General features: G+C 37.8%; 1 protein-coding gene across 6 annotated transcripts in view; it reads right to left on the reverse strand.

The window, feature by feature from the left end:
* The window catches only part of MAPK8 (mitogen-activated protein kinase 8), a 182527-nt gene that overhangs the window by 12300 nt on the left and 156743 nt on the right, over positions 1-13484 (reverse strand). For 5 of the 6 annotated variants that reach the window (XM_048311913.1, XM_048311910.1, XM_048311911.1 and 2 more), the window contains 5 exons: positions 11965-12131; positions 9181-9310; positions 7875-7933; positions 7610-7748; positions 2765-2930 (listed from right to left, as the gene is read on the reverse strand). In XM_048311913.1, coding sequence (XP_048167870.1) covers positions 2765-2930; positions 7610-7748; positions 7875-7933; positions 9181-9310; positions 11965-12086 — 616 coding nt within the window. In that variant the 5' untranslated portion in view covers positions 12087-12131. Of the gene's footprint in view, positions 1-2764; positions 2931-7609; positions 7749-7874; positions 7934-9180; positions 9311-11964; positions 12132-13484 lie in introns of those variants that run through there. The other variant, XM_048311916.1, reaches the window with a different exon arrangement.

Below are 13484 nucleotides of genomic sequence, written 5' to 3' on the forward strand. Positions count from 1 at the left end.
TAATATACCCAAATCTGTTGTAATTAGTTTGTGACCCACACGATAAAGTTACCATTCTTCTCGTCTCCCTACAAAACCAAACCTGAGATGTTTTGGGGTGTTTTGATTTGCTGCTTTCATTAAATCAGACAAAACCTGTCTAATTACAGGTCTTTTTTAGGAAGCTGAACTAATACTCCTGTGAATACCTCTATAGAAAACTGAGTAAAATCTCATCACAGATTTGAAAAATACTTTAACAAATCTATTGCTGTCATAAGGAGTCCATTTTATTCTTAACAACCCTGTTTGAACTTACTGATTTTTATAAATCTAGGAGAAAAAATACCATGTGAAAATGAAGTTTAAACCCAATGTATCTACTAGGAAACTTAAAAGTAACTGTTTCAGAGTCTTTAGGACTTTCCTTGTCTTTCAGTGTTTCATTCCTGATAATCATGCACAGAACAGTGCATAAATCTATTAAGGTGCATGTGCATGAACAGTTCTGGTGTCCTTCAGTTGGTTTCTGATGTGACACCCCCAAACATCCTTCAGTAATAAACCCTACATAAAAGTTAACTCTATGTATTTGTTTGGGATCCTTGCTAGTTTTAAAACAATTGAAGATTTTGTATGTGTGTAAGTATAGTACCAAAATGATGTTAGTCTGCAGTACATATCTCAGTCATCAAAATATACATTGCAATCCTCCCACAAGTTCAGCAGGGCACAAACTGCAGGAAACTGCCAGACAGCTCTGTAACCACCGGTTAACTCTCAATTTTCAGTATTAAACTCCACATTAAGTAAACTCACAGTTAATTTAACTATGGGTTTAAGGGGCTATAATAGGCATCAATATGAACAGGCGAGGCTCCTGGACAGCCCATGGTTCTTACTGTAAATGCATCCTTGCTACCCATCTCCCTGTCATGGGAGCTCCACAAACTCCTCGACTGAGAACAGTAACAGCTCACATAAACTGCCTTTTAATGAGAACAGTACATATGGAAATACAATTGTCTTTGGACTCACTCCTTACATTTACATTCTCCAGAAGTGCCATTCTCATTTCAAGAACCATGTATTTGGCTTTGGGAAGATGTGATAGTTTTTCAAATGAAAGTAAATTATGATTTATGATGCACAACACAACTCACACTTCCTTAAGGAACAGGGTTGTCACAAGCTTGACAGGATAGATTGTGTTGTAGAGTATCTCCAGTAGTGGAAAACTCCAGTGGTGGAAAAAATGTTTCATACTTCTGCTACTCAAAATTACTTACTATTTAAAAGAAAAATTTAAAATGGGCAAGCTGAGTCAGAAAACTTGTGACTTTCATTTTATCAATTCCTTCTGTAAGGCAGTTGCATGACTCAATACTACAGCTTTAGGTACTTGTATTTAATGTTCCTTAAATTGCCAATATAAAGTCTTGGGGGAAAAAAAAGACAAACTTAAATTTGCAAATCTAGAAAATTTTAGGAATTAAAAGAAATAACTAATTTGCTCTACTCAACCTGTAACTCCTAAATTACAGGAAAATCAGCCAGCCATGGAGGCCATTCGAAGAAATGTACATCCTCTCATGCACATTAACAATCCAAACAAATAAAAACCACAGTCTTGCAATAAAGATCTAGTCTCATTCCTTTGACCTGGCTTCTTTCACTGCTATCACATTCACACAGCCTGATGTCACCTGCTGCAATGGTATGCCAGGCAGGTTTGCAGACTGTATTAGGAATGCTGAAAGGCAGAGCAAGCCCCAGTTGTGTCAGGAAGGCAAGGAGCCACACCTCACACCTCCCCAGGAGATAGCTTTGGGCAGAGCGTTTGAAACACACATAGTGACCTGTAGGCTCCACCAGCCTGATGTGTTCACAAGTGAAACAAGGGAGTTTCCCGACCAGGGGGGCAGCACAGCAGTGAAATGGAGCGGAACCAGGCTGCTCCAATGGAGTTTCAGGAGTGACACATCACTTTGGTTTCCTAATGGGTACTACCAGCTGTTTCCTTGAGAAGGTGCAATGTACTTGATGGTGTGTTTCCCTCCAATGACAGATCTTCTTCTATTTTCCTGTAGAAGATACTGAGAGGCAGACTGGTCACAGAGCGAGTATGGTGAGGCGGAAGTGTATGCAAGCAGAGGGACAAAGTAAAATTCCCTTGGAATTTGTCAGGGACCTCAAAGAATCCATGATGCATCATGACAGTACTCTCTGTATGCTTAAGTGTGTTATTGAGTTTTTCTTCAGCAACATTAAGAACTTAGTGAAAAAGGCTTAAAGGAGGCTGGTTTTAATAAAAAGCAATTCCACAGTAGGTCTTAGCTTGTTTGTTCCTCAGTAGACCTTATGCTCCCTACCTCCTGAAAGGCCATACACAATACAGTTATTTAGCATCAAATTTAGTACACACATCTGCTGATGAAATACAATTTACATCTTCACCAAGAATAAAGTCAGATGAAGGTGTATCAAAGTGCATACCAAATATCAAGAAAATACATTTCCAGTTCTTCCTGGATGTCACGTAATCTACCAAGGAAGTTATTTAAATTTTTAAACAAACAAGGCCCTCCATTTTTTCTCCTATTAAATGCAAACATTTTCTAATGGGTTGAATTGAATAAACAAATTGGTGTATCCAGAATCTGCATTTTAGTCACAAGACTAATTTATAAAATTTCTACAGCTTGAAAAAAACATTAACATGTAAAATGTGGTGTGCCAAACAAAAAAGATAAAGCTATGCCAAAGAAAGACTGTATTTGCTGACCGTTTTCTTTGTATCCCATCCCTAGGATGACCTCTGGTGCTCTGTAGTAACGAGTCACTACATAAGGCGTCATCATAAAACTAGTTCCTGCAGTTCTGGCCAGTCCAAAGTCAAGAATCTTCAAAGTGCAGTCTGACTTTACTACTATATTACTGGGCTTTAAATCCTTTAAAAAGAAACATCATATATGACTGCTAAGACAAGCACAAAGTACTCTGTGGTTCACATTTTAAAAAGATAATATTGCTAACATTAAATCCCAAACACAACTAGGTTATTGCTGTAACTGCAGCTTTTTCCCCCTTGCATTAATTTATGTGCATTCAGCAGATTACAGAATTAATTCCTTTATTGTGCTTGTAGATTTATATAGCAATTAAAGAAGGAAAATACAACCAGCATTACAAGATATGTTAGCAATGTCTGAAATAAATCGAGGTTAGTAAGAAGTGTTAGCTCTGAGGAAAGGTCTAGAAACTGCTCACTGGAACAAGAATTATTACTACAATGCAGAACACAAGTAACATGACAATCATTTGATTCAATAATCATCTTAATACAAGAATTATTAGAATTATAATATCAATGTGAAAGGTTTATTTGCTAGTTGAGGTTACATTACCTCTTTTGAACCAATGTATTTCTCTGAACAGAAAGAAAATCTCCATGGCCACATGATTTTAGTTTCCTATTTAGGACTTGGTTTTATACTAAGTTTGGCAACCAAACCCAAAAATGCACCATTGAAAAACTGCCAAAAATTAATACAATCATTAAATTGGAGTGGAAAATGCTGACATAGCTTCAGATCATTCTAGTTAGCAACATGGAAACTATTCTCTACACCTGAACCCTATTGACAATAGTGGCTTTGCAACATTTATTTAAACAAAAACTACACAGGCTTACTCTGTCATCACCTCAGCAGGATCTTACACAAAGCTGAATGTCACAGTGTAAATATTACAGAGTAACTTCAAAATAACTTTGCAATCATAAAATCACTTGCAGCACATGGGCTAACACAGATAAGACTTAGATACTTCCAGCCTACACTCTACTGAGATTAATTGAGAGCAAAACCTGAGATATGACAGAGGACTCCAGCACCTGAGCTGCAAGCATTTGATATGTAGTCCCATTTGTCATTGTTTCTTAAAGACTTAAAGGTGAATATCTGCAAGATTTATGTAGTTTTCATTTGTACTTGGCTGGCTTTCAGCAATCTCCTCATAATGCTGAGAAAACTGCATTAAAGATAAAGAGGAAACAACAAAAAGAGTTCCAGAACAACAGAATTTTAATGACTAAGTACAAGTCTTGCATACATACATATTCACACATACATTTCCACACAAAGACTTTACAGACAACTTTAGCTTAAAACATTCTCAAACACCACAAATTAATTCAAGTTCTATAAGGCCTTCTGGCCATTTAATACACGTTTCAGATTCTTCTACAGTCCTTTTTATTATCAGCTTTATTTCTGCACACATCTATTATTTTCAGGAAGTTCACTGCAGAACACCAGGCATATGCTCATGGTATTAACTACACTCATTCTCCCCAAAACTGCAGGATTAACACTCCAATGTTAAGAGACCTTCTCTTTGCTTACCAAATGCTGTCCATCCTTATTTCTGAACACCATGTAGTTGTCATGAAGCCTAGGATCAAAATGATGAATTGACTTACACTACATTCAGATTCATGCAGAGATGCAAAACCTGCATCACTTAATATCTTCTGTTAAATAAACCAAAACTCGAGAGCTCCTCTGAGAGTGATGAAATTAATTAGGATGGATAAATATATCCGGAACCTATAGCAGAAAATCTCTCACTGAACCTTGAAAATGTAAAATGTCAGTGCTTAAAAATCAGATTCTTCAGGGCTGTCTCCCTATAAGCCAGACAAGGAGACAGGGACATCTCTAGAGGGTAATTCATGGCTTCTACGGGCTTTTCTCTTTGTAACAGAAGATTTGTGAAGGTTCCATAATTAGACCCCTTTGTTAAGTACTCAAAATCGGGCAGAATTCAATGTTTCAGAGCCTCCATGCAAGACTAATGAGACACTCTGTGTCCCTCAGAAAGTCAGTGAGGCACAACTCTGCAATGCTGATCATTCATCCTCATATTATGAAATATAAATGAACATGTACTTCTACACTGGCTGGAAACTGCATCTCTGCACAGTGTTCAGGACCCAGTAATGTTGATTTGCCCACATCTGTTAAAGTCAGTGCAAAGTTACAGCCAAATCTTTATCCATTGATGTGACAACCAAGTTTGCCCCTATAACTTCAAGGTGAAGTTTCATTTCTGTTTTGTTCCATGCCCCCAACTTGTTATTTCTATGGCAAGTAGTATCCAGTGCTATAAGGCAAGTATACAGATTTTTTTGATTTCAGTCATTCAACAAGCTTTGAAAAAGCTACTAAGATGCTGAGATTACCACAGCTACGCTAGAAGCTGAAGAACCCAGTTAAAAAACATGTGAAACTACCAACAGCAAAAAAAACTTAAAGCTTTAGAGATCACTAAAGTAGAACACTAGATTCATAGCCAAAATGCTCCTCGGGCAGCCGCAGTAGTGCAGGCTATGCTTAAGAAGTTTCAATAAAGTAACTGGCTGTGGACATTAAGGACTGGTGCTGAGAGCCCAGAAGAATGCTACAAAGAGTTACCACTGCAGCCACACGGTCTGTGTGACACATGTGCCTTTGCAGGATATCTTCCTTGTCTTCCAAGGTTTTGTTCAGCTTGCTCCACAGAGAAACAAGATTTTGATACTTTACACCTTGAAGTAAAAAGGCACAATGCACACAGGCGGTAAGGCTGTGCCTGAATATACTCAATCTTCTAACAAAGTCTACCAAGAAGCTGTCAGTTGAAAATCTGCCAGGAAGACATGCAAGTGAAATGTCCTTCAGAAGCATCTGCACATGTCCTTTAAAAGCATTCGTGCATACATACGGTGCTATTTACATAGCAATTGTATTTAGTCTCTTTAGGATCGTTTATCCCTGTAGATATGAAGCATTTCACAGCCTTAACCCATATTTACAGAGACAGGAATTCTATCCTCAAAGCTGTCTTTACTCTTGCCCAACTACCTAAGCAGCTACTTCTTTTATGCAAATGTAAAGATGTTTAAATTTTATCCATGACTTCCACAGGATCTATGCCCACTTCAGAGGAGTACAAACCACCCTGAGGCAAGCACAGTTTTAGAAGCTCCGCTAAGCTTGTGCTAAGATCCACAGAGAGACATTCTTACTTCACCTACACTAGCCATGTCCAAATAATATATCATTTTCTGAAACTAAAAAAGACCACATAGGAAAATCCACAGCATTAAATTTTCATACCTAACTACTGAAGGGACCAGGAAATGTGAAACTGTATGCAAACCATTATTTCTGACCCACAGGCACATACATTAGAACACCAAGGGCTGCATCATCTCAGTCACAGGTAATACAGTACCACAACAGTAAGTTAAACAACTTAGTTTTGCTGAGGATTCCCAGAACAATGCAAGAAGCCCAACTGACCTGTCTCAAATGCCCATAAGCAGACCAGCATCACGTACAATGCCTGGTTGCAGGCAATGCTTCTCCCTACTTATCCTTGCCCATCTCTTCCAACACATCAGTTCAGGGAAATTGCATGCAAGAAGAAAGGTTTCACCTTCATCCCCTGAGCTCCTCACTGGAATGCAGCAGCTGATGAGTACTAGAACTAGCTGAGCAAAAGGAAGCAGCATTTGCCCACTCAAGATGTATTGCCCACTCAATATATATTCATATAATTGCTCCTGTTCCCTTGTGGAAAAGGCAGCAAAAAAGACTGAACAGGAGTGTCAGACTGCCAGAGCTAGCTTGCAGACCATTCAACCCCCCAGTCAGAGTGTGGTGGACCACTGACCTGGACAAGCATCCTAACACAGCAATTCCTGTGGCAGTGCACAGAACTGCCATTTGTGATTTGCTTTCCTGTGCACGTCATGAGAAGACTGTGTAGTAATGACTGAAACTATCCCACATTGCTAAGGTTAATTAAACCTTCTCTATCACTTCAGAAATGAAAACTTCTCAAACTCTTTAAAAATATTACAATGAAAAATGTAGTACTGTAAAAATACAAGCCTACCATTTCCCAAACCAACAAGATTATATTTGAAAAGCTATAACCAGATAATCTCAAGCAATCTTTAATCCACATACCATTAAATATGAGATGCTCAACTTGAACAGGCAACCTTAAATTCAAAATTTCTTGACTGGATTATAACACACAAATGCCATTTAAAAAGCAGTAGTCAGTTTTGCCTGTTAACTATCTGAGTGAATGATTTGTGACGCACAGGTGTTATCCAAGTTCCACTTACAAGTCTTTATCATCATCTGCTTATCTGCAGATTTCAGATAGTTATTCATTACTCTGCTAGTCAAGGAGAAGAAATAAAATGGGCAGTTCTTTCAAAAGATGGGATTTCAGGTTTGGTTACCAAAACAATAAAGGCAGAGATGCTTCCAGATATCCTTCCCTGCCACAACTACTAAAGTAGAACATTATACAGAATTAGAGGAGGTAATGCAACTCACTGCAAAAATCTTCAGTTTGCTCTGTGCAGATCGTTATCAAATCACTTAAACATTCAAAAGGCTCATTCCAGAATTACCCTGCAAAAAGGTGCTTTCCTTTCAGCTTTCTCTCCCTGCCTATGGGACAGCCTATGAAACATTCTTCGTGCTCCTATTGCTAACTTTTTTTATCTTTAAATACTCAAGGTAAAACCAGGTGCAATGCAAATTATACAGTTTAGTTCACTCACCCTATGAATAATCCCAGCTGAATGAAGATGTTTGATACCACATAGCATTTGATAAAGAAGATAGGACATTCGTTCATGGTCTAGCTCCATCTGAATCACTTGGCAAAGATTTGCATCCATGAGCTCCATCACTATGTAGCTTATGAAGAAAGAAAAGAATAATAATCAGATAATACTGACATTTTACTGTATTCTCTCTCTTGCTCATCTTTTGGTATGAATACTTTAAAAATAAATTCTCAGCTTTAGCTCGAATCTGACTTACACATCTTGAAATTCTTCCAGGGATTTTTGTGGTGTGAACACATTCAGTAGGCCGATTATCTGCAGGGAGGGGGAGAGGAAGTGTAATTGTACCACAGCAAGAGGAAAGTTGCAGAGTCAACATTTCAAAACTGCTAACTATTATTCTGATATGAACCTCCTGGTACACACTGAAGCTCAAGATGCTCAGTAGCTCAACCAGGCCTAACATGATGTAAACAGATACGAATTATTTTGGAATGAGTATTTTTCCTCCACAAATCACATAATCTAAAGACACTGTGTGTGTGTTAACAAGATGATATTCAAATCTTAAAACCTAAGGAGCTTAGTCACTCTTCCCCTTCCTCCTACTTTCAGTTTGAAGACCTAGTAAGATTTTCATTGTATATGAGGAACAATGAAATTAAAACCTGACGAAGACTCCCTAAAAGATACCACTTCACCACTGACAAAGGTGAAGAAACAACTTCACCCAAACAGAAAAACAGGTTCTTACAGATGCTTTAGGACATTTTCGATTAAGAATGGATGTGACGTGCAGAAAGAGATCAAGCTACTACTCATCAAGAACTAGGCAGGCTTGCAATAGTTTATCATGATACAAATTATGCTATTAGGTGGAACACCCTTCAGAGAATTCACATATAAACCGTCGTCCGTGTTTGAGAAAAATTACAAGATTTTCCCAAAAAGCTAAAAGAGAGAGCAAGTTTTCTGTGACACTCTTTCTCCCTAGCAGCCAGGACAAATTTTATCTTCCTGATGGGGGATTAAAAGAGAAGGTAAGGAATATTGCACACATCTGACTCTAAAGGAAAAAAATGGCCAACACCAGCCTTCTGCAGTTCAACTCCAATAAATTTATCACTTACTCTCTCCCCATTTCTGTGATCTTGTCTACTGCACAGCTTCATAAACACCAGAGAGTTACTGCTGTCACAACACAAGACTCTAAACTCATTCGTGCTATGTATTATAGTATTTATATAGTATTTATAAAAGTATTATAGCCTTTTCCTTTTTTCTCCTATGTGTCTATCAGCAGGACACACTTACCAGCCATTTGACAGCTACTTGTAAATGTTAGCAATATAACACTGACTCCCTTGCTGAGTTTGAAGGGGGTATTTAAAGATTGGGCAGGTATTAAAACTAGTCATTAATAGCTATTATGCAAGACCCTTATGTACTTATCATGGAGATACAACCATGCAATGAAAATCTCTGAAGTCACTTTCCAGACTTTTACAAAGGACAGCCTTCCAGTTAATTCTTTAACATCTGAAGCAGGACACTGCACTCACATTTTTGTGATTAACGCACTTCATAAGAACAAGCTCTCTGTAGGCTCTTTTAGCGTGGGTTTGGTTCTGAAACGGTCGGCTTAACTTCTTGATTGCAACATTCCGCTCAAGGATGGCATCGTAAGCTGCGCTGTAATTAAAAATAACAGTATTACATCTCTAGTGTCAAGGTCCTTTAAGCTGTGGCAGTTGCAAACTTTTTCAGATAATTTGTATCATGTCTGCAGAAACCCCAGATTTCCAGTGTTATCCAGCTTTAGGAATGTGATATAACCAAGTGCTCTTGTATGCTGAGTGATTCAAAATTTAAAGCTATTTCCCAGTTTTAGAGTACTAACGCATGACAACCTCTACAATATAATGCAGTATTTCTGCTTCCAAAGATACTGAGTTCTTGCCACTCATTGGCACTCAAGAACAGACCATCTAAAAAAGATCCAAAACACTTCAAACATAAAAAGCACATCAATTTTACATAAAATCTTCACACTAAAAGGAAGGGAGAAGGCAGAAAAAGTAGGTTATAAAAAGGTCCCATGCTTTCACTTATGTAGTTGCTTAATATCCTGATGACAATGACAGCATCAAAGTCGAGACAAAAAGTGTTAAGAAATCTTTAACCTCTAGATGTCACTGGCTTTAACTTGGTGAAAAAAAAAATAACGTTTTGTTTGCAGACTAATGCCAAGATTGTCATATGATTCAGGGACAGGCTGTTTAACTGATGAAGACTGTTATTGGAGACAACTCCCTTACATATCACATTTCCGTGACAGGAAGGCATGGCTTGTTTTTCCTGTAAGAGCTAATACAACAGCTGACTGCCATGCAGATTCAGGAAATATTTAGCAGTTACTAAAAACGTCTTAGCAGGGACAATATTATTTTCTTGTCTCTTCTCAAGAATGGTACTGAAATCTAATGAAGGATATCTACTAGTAAACAGTAGCATCTATTAAATCCAACTAACTACTTTAAAAAGTGGATTGTCTATGTACTATGTAGGCTTGAATGATTTGTAATTTATCATCAACAAAACCTCTAGACACTACTGAAGAAAAAGAATGGGAACAACATATATGGTAACTTTCTCTGATGTAGATTTTCCATTACATCTGGAATTCCCCCACCTGCCCCAAAGATAAAGATTATTTTAGGAAAGACTGCCAACATGGGACTCCTGTTTTAGTATTTAAACTTCTGCATTCCCTGTACATAACAGCAGCTGAGAGCCTGTTTCAGTATTAGGCCATCTACTTAATATTCCCAAATCCCCAAATCAAGCTGCATCAGTTACAAAAACAGACCAAAAAAACCAAAAAAAACCAAAAAAACAAACAAACAAAAAAAAAACCCACCCACAAAAAACCAAAACAAAACACCAAACAAAAAAACCCCCAAACAAATACAAGCCATCACCACTGACAACAAAAACCCCAACCCGAATCACAAGAATTGCACTGTATGGAGATACATGGCAAGATTTAACCACAGTCCTCATCAGGGTAAGCACAGAGATTAAACTAAAAAGGCTTCAATTACCACTAGCAGCAATTACAGAATGGCACTAGAGTATTACACAGTCAGTTTTCAGATGTCAGCTCTAGGAAGGGCAATAAATTTGGAAAACAGGCATTAAGAACATATGACTGGCCATCAGAAGGATAGTAGTAACATCTAAAGCTTTTATTGGCATTTCGATAGCAACTAAACAAACTAGCCAAGCAACTGTCTACATCCTCAGTATATTAACACACATGCAAACAAAACTAAGATCAGTTCTTTTGTTGCTGCTAGTTAATACCAGTAATCTTAATGCCAGAAGTTACCATTTCAGAAAACAACTCTTTCTAGAGTTCTTTCTTCAAGTTTCCATTTGCACTTATTACACTGTTTTATTAATCCTGCTAAAACACAAATGTGAATTAACACCCATACCACATATTCTCTAAACACTGATCAAGACAAGATCAAGGTAGTAAAGGCGTTACAGATTTGAGATTATGCTTTCCCCTACCCTTCTCTTCCTTGACGTTTTTGTATTTTTATGTACCTGGTTAACATCTTAAGAGTTACAATAAACTGAAAAATCTGCAAGGTCCTGTGATACCTACATCCTTCTCAAACAGTCAAAAAAAGCTTCCAGGAAGGTTAAACCAACATTTCTCTTCGAGGCAATGGCACTGCACAGGAAACAGTGCCTACAGGCAGCCAGTTGTCAACAACTTGAATCAGCTGGACACTTTTCAGACCACACAGCAGAGCTCTTATTCAAAGAATGACACTGTCAAGTCATACTTTTCTGAACTGCATAAGGTATTTACGTATGGCAGTCAGCATCCCAAATGCTCACTCACTGGTATCAAGGACTACTCAGATTATGAAATTAAATGAAACAGACTCCTAACAAACCATTTCAAGAAGTGCAAACATTTACAAGCAGCAAATATTATATAGAGTATTTCTGGCTTTTGTTTCACTGCAAGCAGTGTGTCCTAGGATTCGGATTAGTTTCTTTATCCAGTTTCTTTTTCCCCCACTAATTTATGGGACTCAGCACAGCTGGCTGAATTTGCACAGAAGGGCATCAGTTCTGAAGCTGGAAAGGACACAGGTCAAAAAACAACAGCAACAGCCCTTGCTGAGGAAAAATGGCCATCAGTTACCATTGCTGTTTTGCCTGTAAAAGGTAGTTCTCCCCACTCCTGCTCTGTAAGACACAACACCTCAAAAAACTACATTAAGGAAACCTAAAGGTACATTTAAATTCTAGAGAAACCTTACCATACTATCCCTTGTGCTCCTGATCCTATTGGTTTCAAATTCTGGTACCGTTTCAACACGGTGAAAGTTGAGTCTCCAATCTCAACGCTGTAGAAGTTGTTGTCACGCTTGCTCCTGCTCATGACGGCAACTTGGTTAGTTCACTTCATCCAAATTTTGCTTCTGGCCTGTGAAGAAATAAAGTCAGAAAAACTAAGATTTTACAACTATATGTAATCTGACATAAGGCAGAACTTCTTATAAGACACTTCCCAAGTAAGTCTCATTTGCACAGGTAAGTTATTTTTAATGTCTGCAGGAATAAGAAAGCATGTGTTTGAAATGCTGTATTTTTAGGAGTGTTCCTAAGGTAAAATTCTAGAACATTAAAAATAATAGAAAGCCAAAAGTGAACAGATGGTAGCAAAAATCTTAGATGGAAATTACAGAAGATCAAAACACAGGAAGCTCCACACCATTCACAGAGCTCCAGGAGTCCTACCATCCCTTCATAAACACACATGCAGCAAGAGAGCAGGGCTTGGGCCAGACACTCTGCAGAGGCCCCATTCAACCTGAATTGTTGCATGAATCCATAAATATACAAACGAGTCTTCCAAACATTGCAATCATCAAAATACTCTTGGTCACAACTGCCAGGAATACCTGACACTGATATGGAAACACATACAGTCAATCTAAGCCAGAGAAGAAAAACTGGCCTTGTCAGAGATCTTTCATGAGGAAAAGTAATAATCACAGAGAGAACAAAAGTAAGAAAAACAGATGTATACCCTACCTAAGTCCTCTCATATTAAAAATAAAGAAATGCAACAGCTCAATGCAGATGTCCACAGGAGAAAAAATAAAACTGCATTGTGGCTTTTCCAGTAATATTTCTAATTTCTTTGAAGCTAACTGTGGACTTTTAACTTTGTCTTTACATAGGTTTTGAGTATAGCTAGAAGAGATGCCTAGTAGTGCAAATATTTGACTAGAAGGACTGTCTTTGTTTCTTCAAGAATGACAGCATGCTGTCTTCTGTTGTTATTAACTTAAGGAACATTTTCCCAATATTATCCATCAGTCCCAAACAGATTCTTGCATTCCATATGCCACAACAGTATACGTTAGCTAAATTTTAAACAAGGTTTGAAAACTCAGACAGTGCAAACATGGCCTCCACAAATAATTACAAAGGTTGTACAAGTAGTACTCTTTTAAGAATCTATGCATTCCACTTTCTACTAGCTAACCTGCATTCATTTCACAGATAGACAGGTACAATCAAAACACTCTGAAGTTCTTTAAAGCAGACATTTTAAACTAGTTGATATTTAACTAATTAAAAATGTGCTACCTTAATTGGCATTTATCTCAAAAGAAATGTCAATTTAAAGACCCCTTTTCCAAAATACTGTCAAAAAACCCCCAAACCTCTGTTATAAAGAGTTAACTAAATACCAAAGCAGCTTCTCTCAGTATACTGTCAATTTTGTTAAAGGCTTCCTTCCCCAGCTGACAGTGGAGGCAGAACTGGA

This window comes from Corvus hawaiiensis, chromosome 8 (genome assembly GCF_020740725.1).
Source record: "Corvus hawaiiensis isolate bCorHaw1 chromosome 8, bCorHaw1.pri.cur, whole genome shotgun sequence".
Lineage (NCBI taxonomy): Eukaryota > Metazoa > Chordata > Aves > Passeriformes > Corvidae > Corvus > Corvus hawaiiensis.